This window comes from Megalobrama amblycephala, linkage group LG9 (genome assembly GCF_018812025.1).
Source record: "Megalobrama amblycephala isolate DHTTF-2021 linkage group LG9, ASM1881202v1, whole genome shotgun sequence".
NCBI lineage: Eukaryota > Metazoa > Chordata > Actinopteri > Cypriniformes > Xenocyprididae > Megalobrama > Megalobrama amblycephala.
In genome coordinates this window covers 11731644-11746371 of record NC_063052.1, presented here as the reverse complement: position 1 = coordinate 11746371, position 14728 = coordinate 11731644, and the positions used below count along the sequence as shown (strand labels likewise).

At 36.5% G+C, this 14728-nt stretch overlaps 1 protein-coding gene across 6 annotated transcripts in view; it reads right to left on the bottom strand.

The window, feature by feature from the left end:
- ppp1r9a (protein phosphatase 1, regulatory subunit 9A) overlaps positions 1–14728 on the bottom strand; it is a 71684-nt gene that overhangs the window by 48884 nt on the left and 8072 nt on the right. For all 6 annotated transcript variants that reach the window (XM_048201578.1, XM_048201577.1, XM_048201580.1 and 3 more), the window contains exon 2: positions 13070–14433. In XM_048201578.1, coding sequence (XP_048057535.1) covers positions 13070–14344 — 1275 coding nt within the window. In that variant the 5' untranslated portion in view covers positions 14345–14433. The remainder of the gene's footprint in view (positions 1–13069; positions 14434–14728) is intronic.

Sequence of the window (14728 nt, the reverse complement as noted above, 5' to 3'; positions counted from 1 at the left end):
TCCACAGAAAAGATAACACCAATAACTTGTTGCTGTTTCTTTAATTTTGCGGCCTTTTGTGCTGAATCTTTTCTTGGCTTTGGTCCAACTAACAGTGAAACTTTTCTTGAATATCCTGGTGCATCTTCATCTAGTAATATCGATTCGGCCCACTCAACTCACCTCTCTGTCATCTCCATCCATCTCCTGTCATTCACCGTTTAGATCAATACACCTGTTAGCTGCCTTCAAACAAACACAACACATCTCTTTTGTCTTCTCATGATACGGTAGATCAGCTCTCGCTCTATCCTCTCATCTACTGCTCATCCACTGCAGTCTTATATTTAAAACCCAGCAGCCTGCGAGGTATTTGGCTCCAACTGCTACCTTGCATAATAGCCAAGAAATGTAAGCTTGTATAAGCGTTTTCCTGTTCGGAGAGCACTTTAAGTTTTTATTGCATGTTGTGAGATTCCACCAAAGGCTCTAAGAGCTAATTTTTCTCAGCAAAGAGTGAATTTGCACAAAACTGCAGGGGTGAGTGAAACTGAGCCAGGCCCATCATCCATCCCTCTACTCCCACTCTCTTCCTCATCTCTCTTTGCTCATTACTTCATTATCCGTCTCGTCTCTCATCCTTCTTTGTGTCACTGCACTTCTAGCGCAGCAGCCACGGCTCATCGGTATGCCTCTAACGCAGTATATTACACCAGCACGCCTCCAGCTGCATCGTGGGTGACTGCAATGCTTGTGGGGAACAGTCCAAGGATTAACCGAGGGGCAGACCGAGGGGAAACAGGGAGGGTGGAGAAGAACAATCGGCTGAAAGTGTTTGTCGGCATTTGAATCATAGGCTGGCAATGGTGCTGCGTGGCTCAGAGTCTGGCTGACTACAACTGATCGCATTAAATGGCCTTACAGTCATGCAGCGGTGCCAGCGCTCCCAGTGTCAACACACACACACACACACACACACAGCTCTCTCCCAAAGGGACGGCGAAGCTGATGCTGAGTGGATTAACCATGCAACACAGAGACAAATCTGCAGACAGACATTCCTGTACTATTCTTTGAAAACTGGAAGCTGCTGCTGCTGTTTTCCAAAGTCAAATTAACTTTCTTTCTATCATGTTGTCAAGAAATGCATTCAAATATAAACGTTTCTTCAACTACAGGCACTTGTGGGCCAATGGAAACTCTTATGTTCACAATTTCACTAGTTTATCTACTAACAATGTCCAACAATGGGATATATCTGCGTCAAAAGAGATTTTTTTTTTTTTTTTTACAACAAATGTCATAATGTATGCATTCAACGATAAAAAATACTGGGTTAAAAACAACCCAAGTTGGGTTGGAAAAGCCAGCGGTTGGATTAAATGTTTGCTGGGTAGTTTTATTTAACTTAACTATTGTTTAAAATTACTGTATTTCTTGCTTAAAATGAACCCAAAGTTTGTTGGAAATTAACAATATGTTTAATAAATGTATTAATAATGTTAATGAATAGGCCTAATAATTAAACAATAAACATTTATTAAATTGCTTATTAATAAATGTTCACCTTTATGATTATTATTGTTGCCTCTAGTAATTATGTGTCTGATTTTTAATTTCCAACCTATTTTTGGTTCATTTTAGTCCAGCCATAGAGTAATTTTTAAACAATAGTTGAGTTAAATAAAACTGCCCAGCACGTTGGGCAAACATTTAACCCAACCACTGGGTTAAAATAACCCAATTACTGGGTTTGTCCATTTTCAATCCAACTTGGGTTGTTTTTAACCCAGCATTTTTTAGAGTGAATGATGGAAATGACATTAAATCATTATTAAATCATTTGAATGCATACAATAAATAATACAATCTAAAAAATGCTGGGTTGTTTCAACCCAAATTTGGGTCAAATATGGATAAATACCAACCGTTGGGTTAAAAAGTTAATTTAAACATTTGTCCATATTTGACCCAAAATTGCGTTGAAACAACCCAGCATTTTTTAGAGTGTATTTTCACACTTTTTGCATAATTTTGGAAATGACACATAATAAAAATGTTCTGTTTTTGTTGTTGTTTTTATCACATTTTGTGTAAAAAAAGAATATGCCATCCAAAAGTTTGGGGTCAGTAAGATTTTTTTTTTTAAAGAAATTACTACTATTATTCAGCAAGGATGCATTAACTGGATCAAAAGTGACAGTTTTACACACATTTACAAAAGATTACAAAAGACATTTTAATTTTAAAATAATGCTGTTGCTTTGAAATACATTCAAGTATTCTGATTTTTTTTATGGGTTCCAAAATTATTGAGCAGCTCAACCGTTTTCAACATTGATAATAATAAGAAATGTTTCTTGAGCAGTAAAGACTGGAGTATTGATGCTTTACCATCACAGGAATAAATTACATTTTACAATATATTCACATAGAAAATGGTCATTTTAAATTGTAATAATATTTCACAGTATTACTGTTTTTACAATATTTTTAATCAAATAAATATAGCTTTGTTGAGCATAAGAGACTTACTTCAAAAATATTTTAAAAAAATCGTACCAATCCCAAAATTTTGAAAGGCAACGTAAAATATTTTGACATAATACACATTAAAATTACATTATCATAATAAATAAAATGTAGATATAAAAAGACAGTTGAAAGTGGCAAAAAATCAATGATGAATATTGTAAAATATTGTAAAAAAAAAAAAAAAAGTTTTAATTAAGTCTTTTAGTTTCAATTAAAATAAACACCTGGGACATTAAAGTGCCTGCAGCTGAAACACAGAGAAACACAGAGCATAAAAATATATGAATCACCAGTTTCATGACAAGCATTTGAATGTTTTCCTAATGCTATTAAAAGCTGTTATCCATTCATGTAGTAGAAGCCTTTGCAGAGAGCGCATTATATGAGACTAAGCATTATTTTAAAAGCCATTTTATCTTTCAACTATTTTAAAAGCACTTTGGCCATGGAGGAGACTTGAACTGATGAGTCAGGTGATATGAAACTCTCAAGCATAATTAGCCTTTTGCTCTGTGTCAAGACCAGCTCCTTCAAAACATATGGTTCTGTTCGTCCTCTTGATTCTTTTTCAGTTTATCTGGCCTGGAATGTCATCATTTCACCCTCTTTTTAATCCTGTGTTTGTGGAAATACCTCTAGGGGCCTCACCACCCGCCAACACTTAGCACGCTGGAACAGTGAGGGGGAGCTGCTAGCATAAGTGGATAAACAAGACAACAATTGCTTACTTTATGCTTCATTCTCATGTGTTGGCTGAGTCTTCTCACATGATCACAAACATGGTCTGATGAATACATAATTCATCAACTGACCACACAAGTGGGTGAGGGTGTTACATTTACATGCACGCTAGTTCCAGCTATTAGCCTATCCTTAGTACGTATGCATTATATACATGCATTTAATAATGATTTGAACTTTATGTTCAATACTTTAGATTAAAGATTTACAATAGTTCCTAACTAGTTCTTAGACTATGTGAAAAAAAAAAAAAAATTATATAATAATAAATATATTATTGCATTTTTAATAGATATTTTAGAAAATACAGGTCCACTAATAAATCATAATAATCAGATTATTAAAAATAAATGAAAAAAGTAAATAATATAACAATATATTTTAAATATATTTAAAAATGTTACACTATATATATATATATATATATATATATATATATATATATATATATATATATATATATATATATTTTTTTAATATATTTATTTATTTATTTATTTATTTTAACAATCTGGTCATATTTTAATGGACTTATATTTTCTAAAATACATTACGGCCAAAAGTGATGTCTGGAGGGGATATTTGTTTTTAATCAAATAAACTTTTTAAACTTTTAAAGTTTTTTCTTTAAATATTTTAAATATGAACAACAAAACTACGGTAATTATCTGACAAAAAAATTATTAAATTAAATTATTATTTGGCAAAAAAAGGCAAATTACAGGTTTTATTTTACTATGCAAAAAATTTTTATAAAATGCATAGAAAAACAAAAAGCTCACAGGAAAAAGCATACATTGATTACAACATAATTAATAAAGGGTGAAGATGTCAATTTTCTTATAGGCCGGACATCACTTTTGGCCACTACTGTATGTAATTAAAATATAATAATTTAATATTTATCTTGAATATATAAATAAAAAATAATAACAAAGATATAGAAATAGAATAAAAAGACTCTTTCACTCCGACTTTAAGAACAAAGGGAGAAAATGGTAAGCTTTCTCCTCTGCAGAACAGAGGTTTGTTTTTGATTGTTTACATGAGTGTGTGTTTATGTAATATTGCTGAGTGAATATATATATATATATATATATATATATATATATATATATATATATATATATATATATATATATATGAACTGCAACTTCTGTTATTTTTTAAATGTTTGTTACGTTTTTTTTTCTGTAAGTTTCCGTTGTGTTTCTAACAAAAAACAATAAAAAAAATAAGTAGCAAAAAAAGAGAAAAAAAATCATAAAATATATATTCTAAAATACTACTATATTATTATTATTATTATTATTATTAAATAATATGTTCCTGAGTACAATGGACACACAGTGAGGGAAAAATGTCACTCTACACAACTTGGTGAACACTCAACGAGCAACAAACAATACAGGACACTGTGTCAGCGTTGAACACCTCCTTGTTTCCATCATGGAAAAAAGCAGGATCTACACTCTGATAGATTCAGTGATGGCCTGTGACGGGGGTGGAGGGAGAGAAGCAGAGAATTAGTGCCTGACACGGACAGCTGGAACGGTGCAGCGTCGGAACCACAGGCCTGTCTTCTGTTTCCACAGTCGTTAAAAATTCAACTCCAGAAAGGGTCAGATGTCAGAGAAACAAGCAAACAAAAAATACCACAGCATTCATAATGCATTGTCAGACAGACCTTTGTCAATGACTACAGTTTCAAAATCGCTTGATAGCTTCATTTTTTGCACAAACTGTACATTGACATCTTGTGTCATGACAGCATGTTTGTTCTGTGTAACAAATTAGAAAAATAACTGATAGCTCCTGATAAACATAGGTATGTTTACAAAAGTAACACAAAATTGGACAAAACTTACTTTTAGCAGAAATACACATTTAAAATACACAGTTTTTCTCCTGGAAAAAAAGACCAAAAAAATTGATGACTCATCCTGCACTACACAGATTTTTGTCCAATCAGATGCTCTCTGGAATGAGAATGCCCCACCACCTAATTAGGGATGCACGGCCACTATATTGTTATCGGCCTATATATGTTCTTTTTTAATGTTATCGGCCTGATAAGAAAATTTTGCCAATATATTAAAACCGATAAATAATGGATTTTTTTCCTTCAGCTGAGACACTTAAGGCCTTTGCACACTCAGTCCGAAATTTTCGTATGCGTTTATTCATATTCGTGATCCTAAAAATTCGTCACACACAGAGACCTTGCACACTGAGTCCGATGCGTATTAATGAATCCGTTGCGAAAAAATTCGCAAAATAACACAAAATGAAGTCTTCAAACAGTGAGCATGATTTAGTTGTCCTCTCTCTTCTTAAAAAGACAAAAAGAGGAAATATTGGGTCCATCCAATCCTGAGACTGCACAGAGAGAAAGGAGAGTTCCGCCTCATCAAGGAGCTGAGTGACTATCCTGAGCATTTCAAAGTTTACTTCAGGATGTCAGTGCCTCAGTTTGATGCTTTGTTAGCGATACTGGCACAATCTGTCTTTATATTCTGACGTGGATCATCTGTCAGATGGCATTCGGGATTTTGCGTTCACGTACGGTGGCTCTGAATTGTCAAAACGCCTCTCAAAATGCGTGCCACGGATGCGAAAAACACAGAAAATCGAACCTGATCCGAATTGTTTTATGACGGATGAAAGTTTCGAAGGCAGTGTGTAAACGTGATTGAGACAACGTGAGGTCGTATTTATTTTTTAACGTGCGAACATTTTGGATGCGAATTTCTGCCTTTAAGATGCGCACTGTCCGCCATTATGGTTTTGAATTGCTTAAAATAAGATTGAAATCACTTCAAAAATGAAAATACAGTTAAGTATAATTTACAGCGCAAGTCTGTCATAATATTATAATGAGAACATTATGACATGACATGACTTTTAATGACTTAATCAGTGTCTCAAAAATTATATAAAAATTGTGATATAGATTCATCGGCCAATATATTGGTTATCGGCTTTCAAATAAAAAGAATGATCAGTTATCGGTATCGGCCAAAATGTTTAAATTATCGGTGCATCCCTACCCCTAATAACCACTGCAACTACAAAGAAAGTAGCTAACTTGTCTTTTTCTATGCACTTATGCACTATTCTATTCTAATGCACTTTAGTATGTCTAGCCCAAACTTCCTTTTTAAATAGAAAATACATCAAGCCATGTTAGAAAACTGCATTCATTGGGTGATTTAAATTATCATCCACCTAAGTGGCTGAAAATCATCATGAAATCACCAAATGAGACATCTTTATCCACAGTATAAGACTGAAATACCCCTTTTCCAATTACATAAAGCCACCTTAATCTTTTCCAGTCATGGCTATGGCTTTATAAATACCTTGACTGGAGATTCCTTAAAATAAAATGAAAATGAATAAAACATCCTCTACTACTCAGCTCACTCACCTAAAAGACTTTTCTCATCTACGTTCCTGAAAGAATGTTTATATATATTTAATCGAACCCTAAAATATATCTGATAATTAGACTATAGCATCAACCCTTTCAACTGAATTAAAGGATTGAGCTGATATAGTAAAAGGCTGGACTGATTCAGAGGGAGGTCTATATACAGTATGTGCATCTGAGCACAGAATGGAGTGTATAATCATTGAATCATTTCAGCAGTCATTCAACTGCTGCCCAGTCATTCAAATCCATTAGAGAATCAAGAAGGAATAAATATGCCATAACAAGAGGCTGAGATTAGAAGAGCTAATGTCATATTTCATTTAGCCTGTAAGTGCAGTTTATGTAGGAGGATGATGATGATAGGACGAATGTAACAAAGGGCGCAGCTAAACAAACACTAGAATTCACTGTAAAAGGCGCATGTTTGATCTGGTTACTTTGCTCTCAATTAAATCTAATATTAGAAATAAAATGATCTTGTAAACAGCATCTACTCCACTGCACCATCCTAGTATATCATGTTCAAAATCTACAGTTGCAGACTGTTGTGACAACTAAACCAGTGAATATAAACATGCCTGAGTTTACATTTGATATTGGTCTCACTCTACCACATGATGATGCAACAATTTTCTTGTCTTGTTCTGCAATGGTAAGGCACATGCTTTTGTAACATGATAGATTTGTGTAACTAACATCCATCTATAAAAAGGACAGGCAGAGGACTTGGCTACTAGATGCCAGATCCTCATTATCAGAGTCAGACTGACACACTCTCCCACGCTGGGCAGGACTACGAGACGAAACGAGTACAATCACAGGATGTGCACATTGAAATGGACTTGAAGTGCTCTCCATTGCCTCCAGTGTTTACAAAACAACCCCTATGGAATAAATCCATTAAAGGGGTCCTATTATGCTTTTTCACATTTTCAGCTTTCTTTAGTGTGTTGCTGTTTGAGCATGAAAAAGGTCTGCAAAGTTACAAAAGTCACTCGAGTGGAGTTATTCTCTCTATATGTGTGCATTGTTTGAAATGCCTCCAATGTAGTCTTGAGATTTCTTCTGAGAATGCATACGTCACAATATTCCTCCTTTAAATAATTCCTGCCCAAGACATATGCAAAATACAGGGGCCTGGATGAGTTACTGTAGTTATGTGATGAAACTCGTAGTAAATGTGGAAACACATTTGAAGCAGCCAACCAATCAGAGCACAGTGTGCTTCTCAGAAGGAGGGGCTTCATAGAGACAGGAACTAAACAGGGGTGCATTTCCCAAAAGCATTGTTAGTCAACTATGGTCGTAAGTCCCATTGAACTCTATTGGAACTTGCGACCATAGTTGCACCCCAGAGCGTTACTGACAGACTGGGAAAAGAGGTGCTGCAACATGTGAAAATATTGATCTTTGAACATTCAGGCATGAAAACCTGTTCTAGTAGACCCAAAAAACAAAATCAAGACTTTGAAAAAGTATATAACATGTCCCCTTTAAAGTCAGCTAGTTCAGTGATTTTGCTTTAGGACCCTTCATTTTTATATTGGACATCATAAGATCATGCTAACATTTTTATTTTTTTTATTATTGTAGAAAGAAAACAAATGTTCTACAAGGGATATAGTATTTCACCCCAACATTAAAATTTTAATAATTTATTCAGCATCATGTTGTTTCAAACCAGTATGACATACTTTTTTCCATTCATCACAAAAGGGGAAATTTCAAGTTCAAGTTTCACACACAAAGTTATCATATGACTTCTGGAGATTTTAAATAAAGCCCACAAAATACTACTTTTAAGCTATTTTTATGGTGCTTTCTGCTTTCACATCCTTTTTGATGCTTGAAAGCTTCAGTCCCCCTTTTTTGCAATGACAAGAAAATTATTATACTTTATACATTCTTCAAAAATTCTCATTCAGTGTTTCACAGAAAAAAGAAAGTCATACAGGTTTGGAACAACACAAGGGTGCCCCAATTATGCTATTTTAAAGGCTCCTAATTTTGTTTTGGAGATCTCCTATAATAGGTTCACATGCATCCAAGGTCAAAAACCACTTTAATTTTCTCATAATATACATTGCAGCATCATATCTTTCCTCTCAATGTCTGAAATGGCTCGATAAAGGATTCGGTCTCTCTAAACCCCTCCTGTCCAAGAGCCTACTCTGCTCTGATTGGTCAGATGGCCCAGTCTGTTGTGATTGGTCTACCGCTTACGAGTCAGAAACCGACATTTATCTTGCACTTTGATCTTTGAAACTCTGCAGACCGTTTATGGCTCGTTTCCACCAAGCGGTATGGTTCAGTACAGTACAGTATGGTATACAATTATTTCAGTTTCCATTGTCAGAAGTTGTGAATGGTACCAAAATATCAAACCGTACCGTACTACTTTTCTGGGACCCTTCCATTGGGGTACCTAGCACAATAGTACCAATAGTACCGGTACCAAAAGGGTGCAGAACATTGATTGGTTGACAGAGAATCGTCATTTGCGCGTGCTACAAAGAATGACAGCACAATACTGTTGAAACACAATGTGTATTTTTCGGCTGTTTTTCCCTTGCAGCCTTCAGCCTTTGCTCAAACAAAGCTGCTGTATGTCCTCCATTGATGTTTACTGTCACTTTCTTCTTCGCACGAGAATGACGTCAATCGTTACTTTCCGGCATACACCACACCTATCAAGTAAGGGTACTGTTGGCGGTGATCAGGGTTTACTGTCCCAAATCGTACTCTACTGTACTGAACTGAAGCTTCCACTCGATGGAAACAAGCCATTACATTCACAAACAGCTATATAACACACTTTCTGAAAAAGCATAATAGGGGCACTTTAAGTGAAACCTCCCTTTAAAATCAACTAACTTAACTGTACACACTCACCAATAGGCTGAGGGGATGTTATGCAACCTGTACATGAACATGCAACCTTGGACATTAACAACAAAATGCTTTGCTAAGCCTAATTTTTCTATGCTAAACAGGCATTATTTAGCTATCTGCGACCCATCTAAACAGAGCATTAGGCAACCACAAAGCAAGGTCATTATTAATACCTTAACAGCTCAAAATCAAACACAGAGATGGAAAAAGGATAAATAAAACACGCCTAATGTAGTGCATGAAATTATAAGAAGAATCAGAGAATTATGCTGTGATCATTTTGCAATTGATGAACCTGTAATCATCAGAGTAAATGTAGGAAGAGTGCTGTTATTCCACACGGCCACTAGAGCCGCTCGCACAAGAGCCTCTTACAGCAACTCTTACATTAATTATGCTCAGAAAAGCTTTAATATGGAAACGATCCACTTAATGAGTGACTAAGAAATATTATGAGCAGGAGAGAAAATGTTCAGTATAATTAATGACTGACACTTCTATTCATCATCAAGCTAGTCTAGTCTGGTGAATGGACAATGTTTTACCACAAATCAGGTCCTTTCTCAAGCCCGAACACAGACCACAGACTGTTATTTCCTCCATGTCTGCAGAAAAAGCATGTGGCCTGGGTTCAAAATTCCCTGACTCATGAAAAAGTCTTTCTTTGTCAAGCTAACGACCAGGGCAGTTCAGTCGAGTTGACAGTTAACCCAGCCGGCACAATGCCATTTTACAACAAGCTGGCATTTTCTAGTTGCTCCACGTGTTACAGTACTATTGCTTTATTTAATAACATTTAGTTGATGAACATTTATGAATGAACACTGCTAAAGGACACATCTGTTATACCAGACTGATCTAAATGCCATATGTTCAAATGCACTGTCGCACATTTGACATTCGGCAGCTGTGAAGACCTATATTTCATGTTTATAATTAGCAGCAGGATCCAAGAATTGAAACCGAGAGCAGCATTGGGATGTGATCTGATTAAGGGACTCCAAGAATACAATACTTCAAGAGCAAAAAGGTGTACAAACCGGGCGTAATGAACCTTTTAATTCAGTTAATTCTGGCACACAACAGCTCGATGAAATTCAGCTCGTGTGAGGGAGATTAGCGAGCAAACATCACGTTTACCCATTGAGAGAGGCTGGGGAACCGGTCCAGCACTGCTTAAGGGTATTAATGGGACTGATCCAAACCAGGGGAATGTTTGTTTTCGAGTATTTTCCACATCTACATCCAGCTTCCGATCAGTGTTAACAGCCGCCGGGGTTGTAAACACATTTCCAGCGGCTCAAACAGCAGCAATTTTCACGATATCGCAACTAATCAATAACAACAGTCCACATTATATGGGCAAATCAAAGATAACTGATTTAAATGCTGGCTAAGTGAATTCATCTGAACTCTAATTGACTGTAAAATGCATTTCTGAGGAGTTAACATGATAAAAATCCCAACAATGTGATGCTATAGCTTCCTGTGAAACGCAAGACGTCGATAGACAGACTGTAATTACCTTTATGCTTCACCTTGGAAAAAGTTGCAAACACTGCGGTTATGCATGTTCTCATGGGAACATGACTTGATGATAGTGTAGAGGAACGGGAATTGACAAGCATAGGGACAGACAGTGGTGGTGTGAGAAGTTACAGCAAGGAGAGTCAGAGAGGCATATGAGGACAGAAGCTATATGTGTTTATCTCCCCACAGGCATGAATGGGCCTCTGGATGTCACTTTATGGTTATCTAAAAAGCTCTAACATAGGCAGGCAAAACAAGAAATGCTCTCACTATATTGGAGAAAATCAATAAAATGGCATTAATGGCCTCTATAGGTTCAATGATAAGCTTTCAGAGATGAAAAACAGGAACTGAATAACATGTTGGCGGACATCTCTAAGTCCTTTAAAAAAAATCAAAGCATACTCGGATAGATTTGGAAAATATAAACTAGGGTCAATGACATTTAAGAGTGTCCATGTGTCCATGCATATGTACGCTTTGTATTCATGTTGGTTTTATATTGTTTTGAAAAACATTTATGCGATTGAATGAGTGTATATTAAAGGGTTAGTTCAGACAAAAATAAGAAAAAAATTTTATCACTCACCCTTGTGTCGTTCCCAACCCATAAGACTTTCGAAACTCAAATGAAGATATTTGAAATGAAATCGGAGAGATTTCGCTTCCTCCATAGAGAGTCTATGCAACTAACACTTTGATGCTTCAAAAAGTTCATAAAAAGATCATAAAACTAATCCATGAATTGAGTGGTATAGTCCAAATTTTCTGAAGAGACTCAATCACTTTATACGATGACCATATTGAATTTAGGCTTTTATTTACATATAAACATTGATCAAGGATCATAAACAGAATGTCAGCTGTACTTGCTTGATGTGCAAGTGTGATGTGAACCTCATTGGTTCTTGCAGAAGTTCAAACACGATGCGTAACACACGAGAATGAACTCCATTGGTTCTCATAATAATATAATTGGTTCTCGAAAATATCTTCATTTGTGTTTTGAAGATGAACAAAACGACATAAGGGTGAGTAATTAATGACAGTTTTCATTTTTGGGTGAACTAACCCTTTAATCATTATTTTTTCACAACTTTTTTATTTAAATAGATATATTTATCAAGGTAAAAACAATGAAAACGTATCATGAGTTGGTCATTTAAAAAAATCATGATGTATTAAATAATTCATTGCATGTATGAATTGCATTTTTAATGTATTTTTTTAATTAATTAAAGTTGCAATGTAACAGAAGCAGTGTATGTTATTGTTAACTAAACTATTCTTATTAAAAATTCTTTTCAATCATTGAAATAAAATATTTAAAATATACATTTCGGATGAAAAATATAAACTTAAAAACTTAAACAAAAAATAGAAATGTTGCCTTGTCAACAAACTGAAATAAATAAGTTTAAAATATAAGTACCATAATCACTCAAACTAAAACTGAAATATTTAAAAAACAAAAACTAATAAAACAAAAATGACTAAAACTTAAACTAACTTAAATTTAGAAATAAAAGCTCATTCAAAATATTAATAAATACTATAATAATAATACTGAATGGAAGTAGTGAGAGATCTTTTCCTCCATATTGTGACGTACATCCGCGTGAAACAGATTATCAAAAAAGGAAAAAACTGCAGGGCGGGAATTCGTTCAAATCCATTGGTTGTTGGTGACAGATCTGAATGTGAGCTTGCGGTCGATTGTAAGAAAGAGGTGGGGTTTAAGCAGGCTAAATAATTGGAGAAGTCTGGCATATGTCATCAGAGAGACGTTTAGATACAATTTTTAACATATGAATTATAATTACGTGCTCAAAAAATTAAACGTGCGGATGAATCGTTTACGATAAGATCAATTTAGAAAAGCACCATTTTTTCATGCCAACTTAAGGTGTCACATCATTGACCCATTAACATGCAAAAGACTAGCAATAAACTTACTTTTATGGGTGCAGAGCTGAATTTAATTTTCCGTTTTTGTGGAATATCCTCCTTGTCTTCCTCTGGAAGACCAGGAATCTCAGTAATCTCTGGTCCCGGGTCATAGGAAAGGTCATCATCGTACAGGTCATCCTCTAGGTCCGTGCAGCTCTCCCCCCAGCCCTGGTAGCAAGCATCTCCATCGGCAGTGAAAATAACTCTCTCATTGCCACAGTATTCCTCATTGGGTTCTTCAATGTGATCCTCTGTAATCCGGCTAGACTCCTCCTTCACATGACCGTCTGTGTCCTCGTGGACCGTGGTAGCTGAATTTCCTGCAACATCATTGACTGAAGAATCCTCCACGGCCTTGGTTGAGTTTACCTCATCTTTTGGTATCGGTTCACTGGATCCATCAACCACATCGGGGGTCTCCTGGTGCTTCTTCTCATCGGGTTTCACCTGGTCCACGGCCTCAGACAGAGGACTCGGACTGAGAAGATCTTCTGAAGATGAAGAAACTGGCAGATTGTGCTTGCTACCCACTCGTGTCCTGTAAAAACCACGCGACGGAGACTGTCGCGCACTGTTGTCTTCCTCGCTGGCCTCCCCGTGTCTCTGTAAGCCATCTGGGGAGTACAGCCCTCTACCGCTTCCGTGGCCTCTTCTGAAAGTAGCACCGGAGCCCTGCTGATCAATATTTTCGAACACAGCACTGAGCTGACTCACAGTGGGAGATGAGGCCTCTGTCCTGGAGCAAAGACTGTCCAAAGAGTCCGTACTGCCTCTGTTTGAACGCGCTCCCCGCCAGTCATCCAGATGCTCGTGAGAACCCCTCTTCTCTCGGCCGTAAGAGTACACAGGCGACTGCGAAGCATCTCTGGAGCTCTGCTCAAAGAGTTTCCTCGTTTCTGAGAACTTTGAGTTATGATGGCCAGCGGCAGTCCGCTCTCCAGTGCCGTGCTGGAACTTGACCACCGACCCATCTGCCTTGTTGATGAAGTTTGTTGGCTTGTTGAGTTTCTGTGGGGAGGTCTCATCCCTTGATCGTCTGTTGGACCCAGTGCTCTCGGTCCCCATCTGCATGAACATGTTCTTGATGCGACTGACGTGGGCCCCGTATTGCCGCCCTCGAGGCTGCCTGACCCCTTCCGGGTCCTTGAGTTTGGGGTCTCCATCCTGTCTTGGTTGGTCAAATGCCTTCTTTAGAGCCTGGAACTCTGTCCTGTAGGCATTCCGGTGTGGGGAAGCGCTCCTCAGGGTGTTCCTCTCTGCCGAGGCCTCTGTCTTCAACATCTTAGCCTCGACAATGGAGGTCTTCTTAAATATGCAGTAACATTCCTTCAGGTTGTTCGGTGGGTGCAATCACATTTTGTTGGGGATTCCTGAAAACATTTACAAAAATGTTATGAGTAGCTTGTTTGTTCACAAATTATGCAATTATTATTTATTTTTGAACAGCAGACAATCATATAGCCTACTGTAAAAAGTAAAAACTTGCCAAGGAATTGACAATAAGCCCACCAAATACCAAATAGGCCCAGTTGTTGTTGTTTCATATACTAGTAATAACTATAACTGACTAACTATAATAATCTAGAGCTGCACGACTAATCGTTAAAAGATTGTGATCTTGATTCAAACACCCAAGCATTTAATTCCTAAATAACAACGATTCGC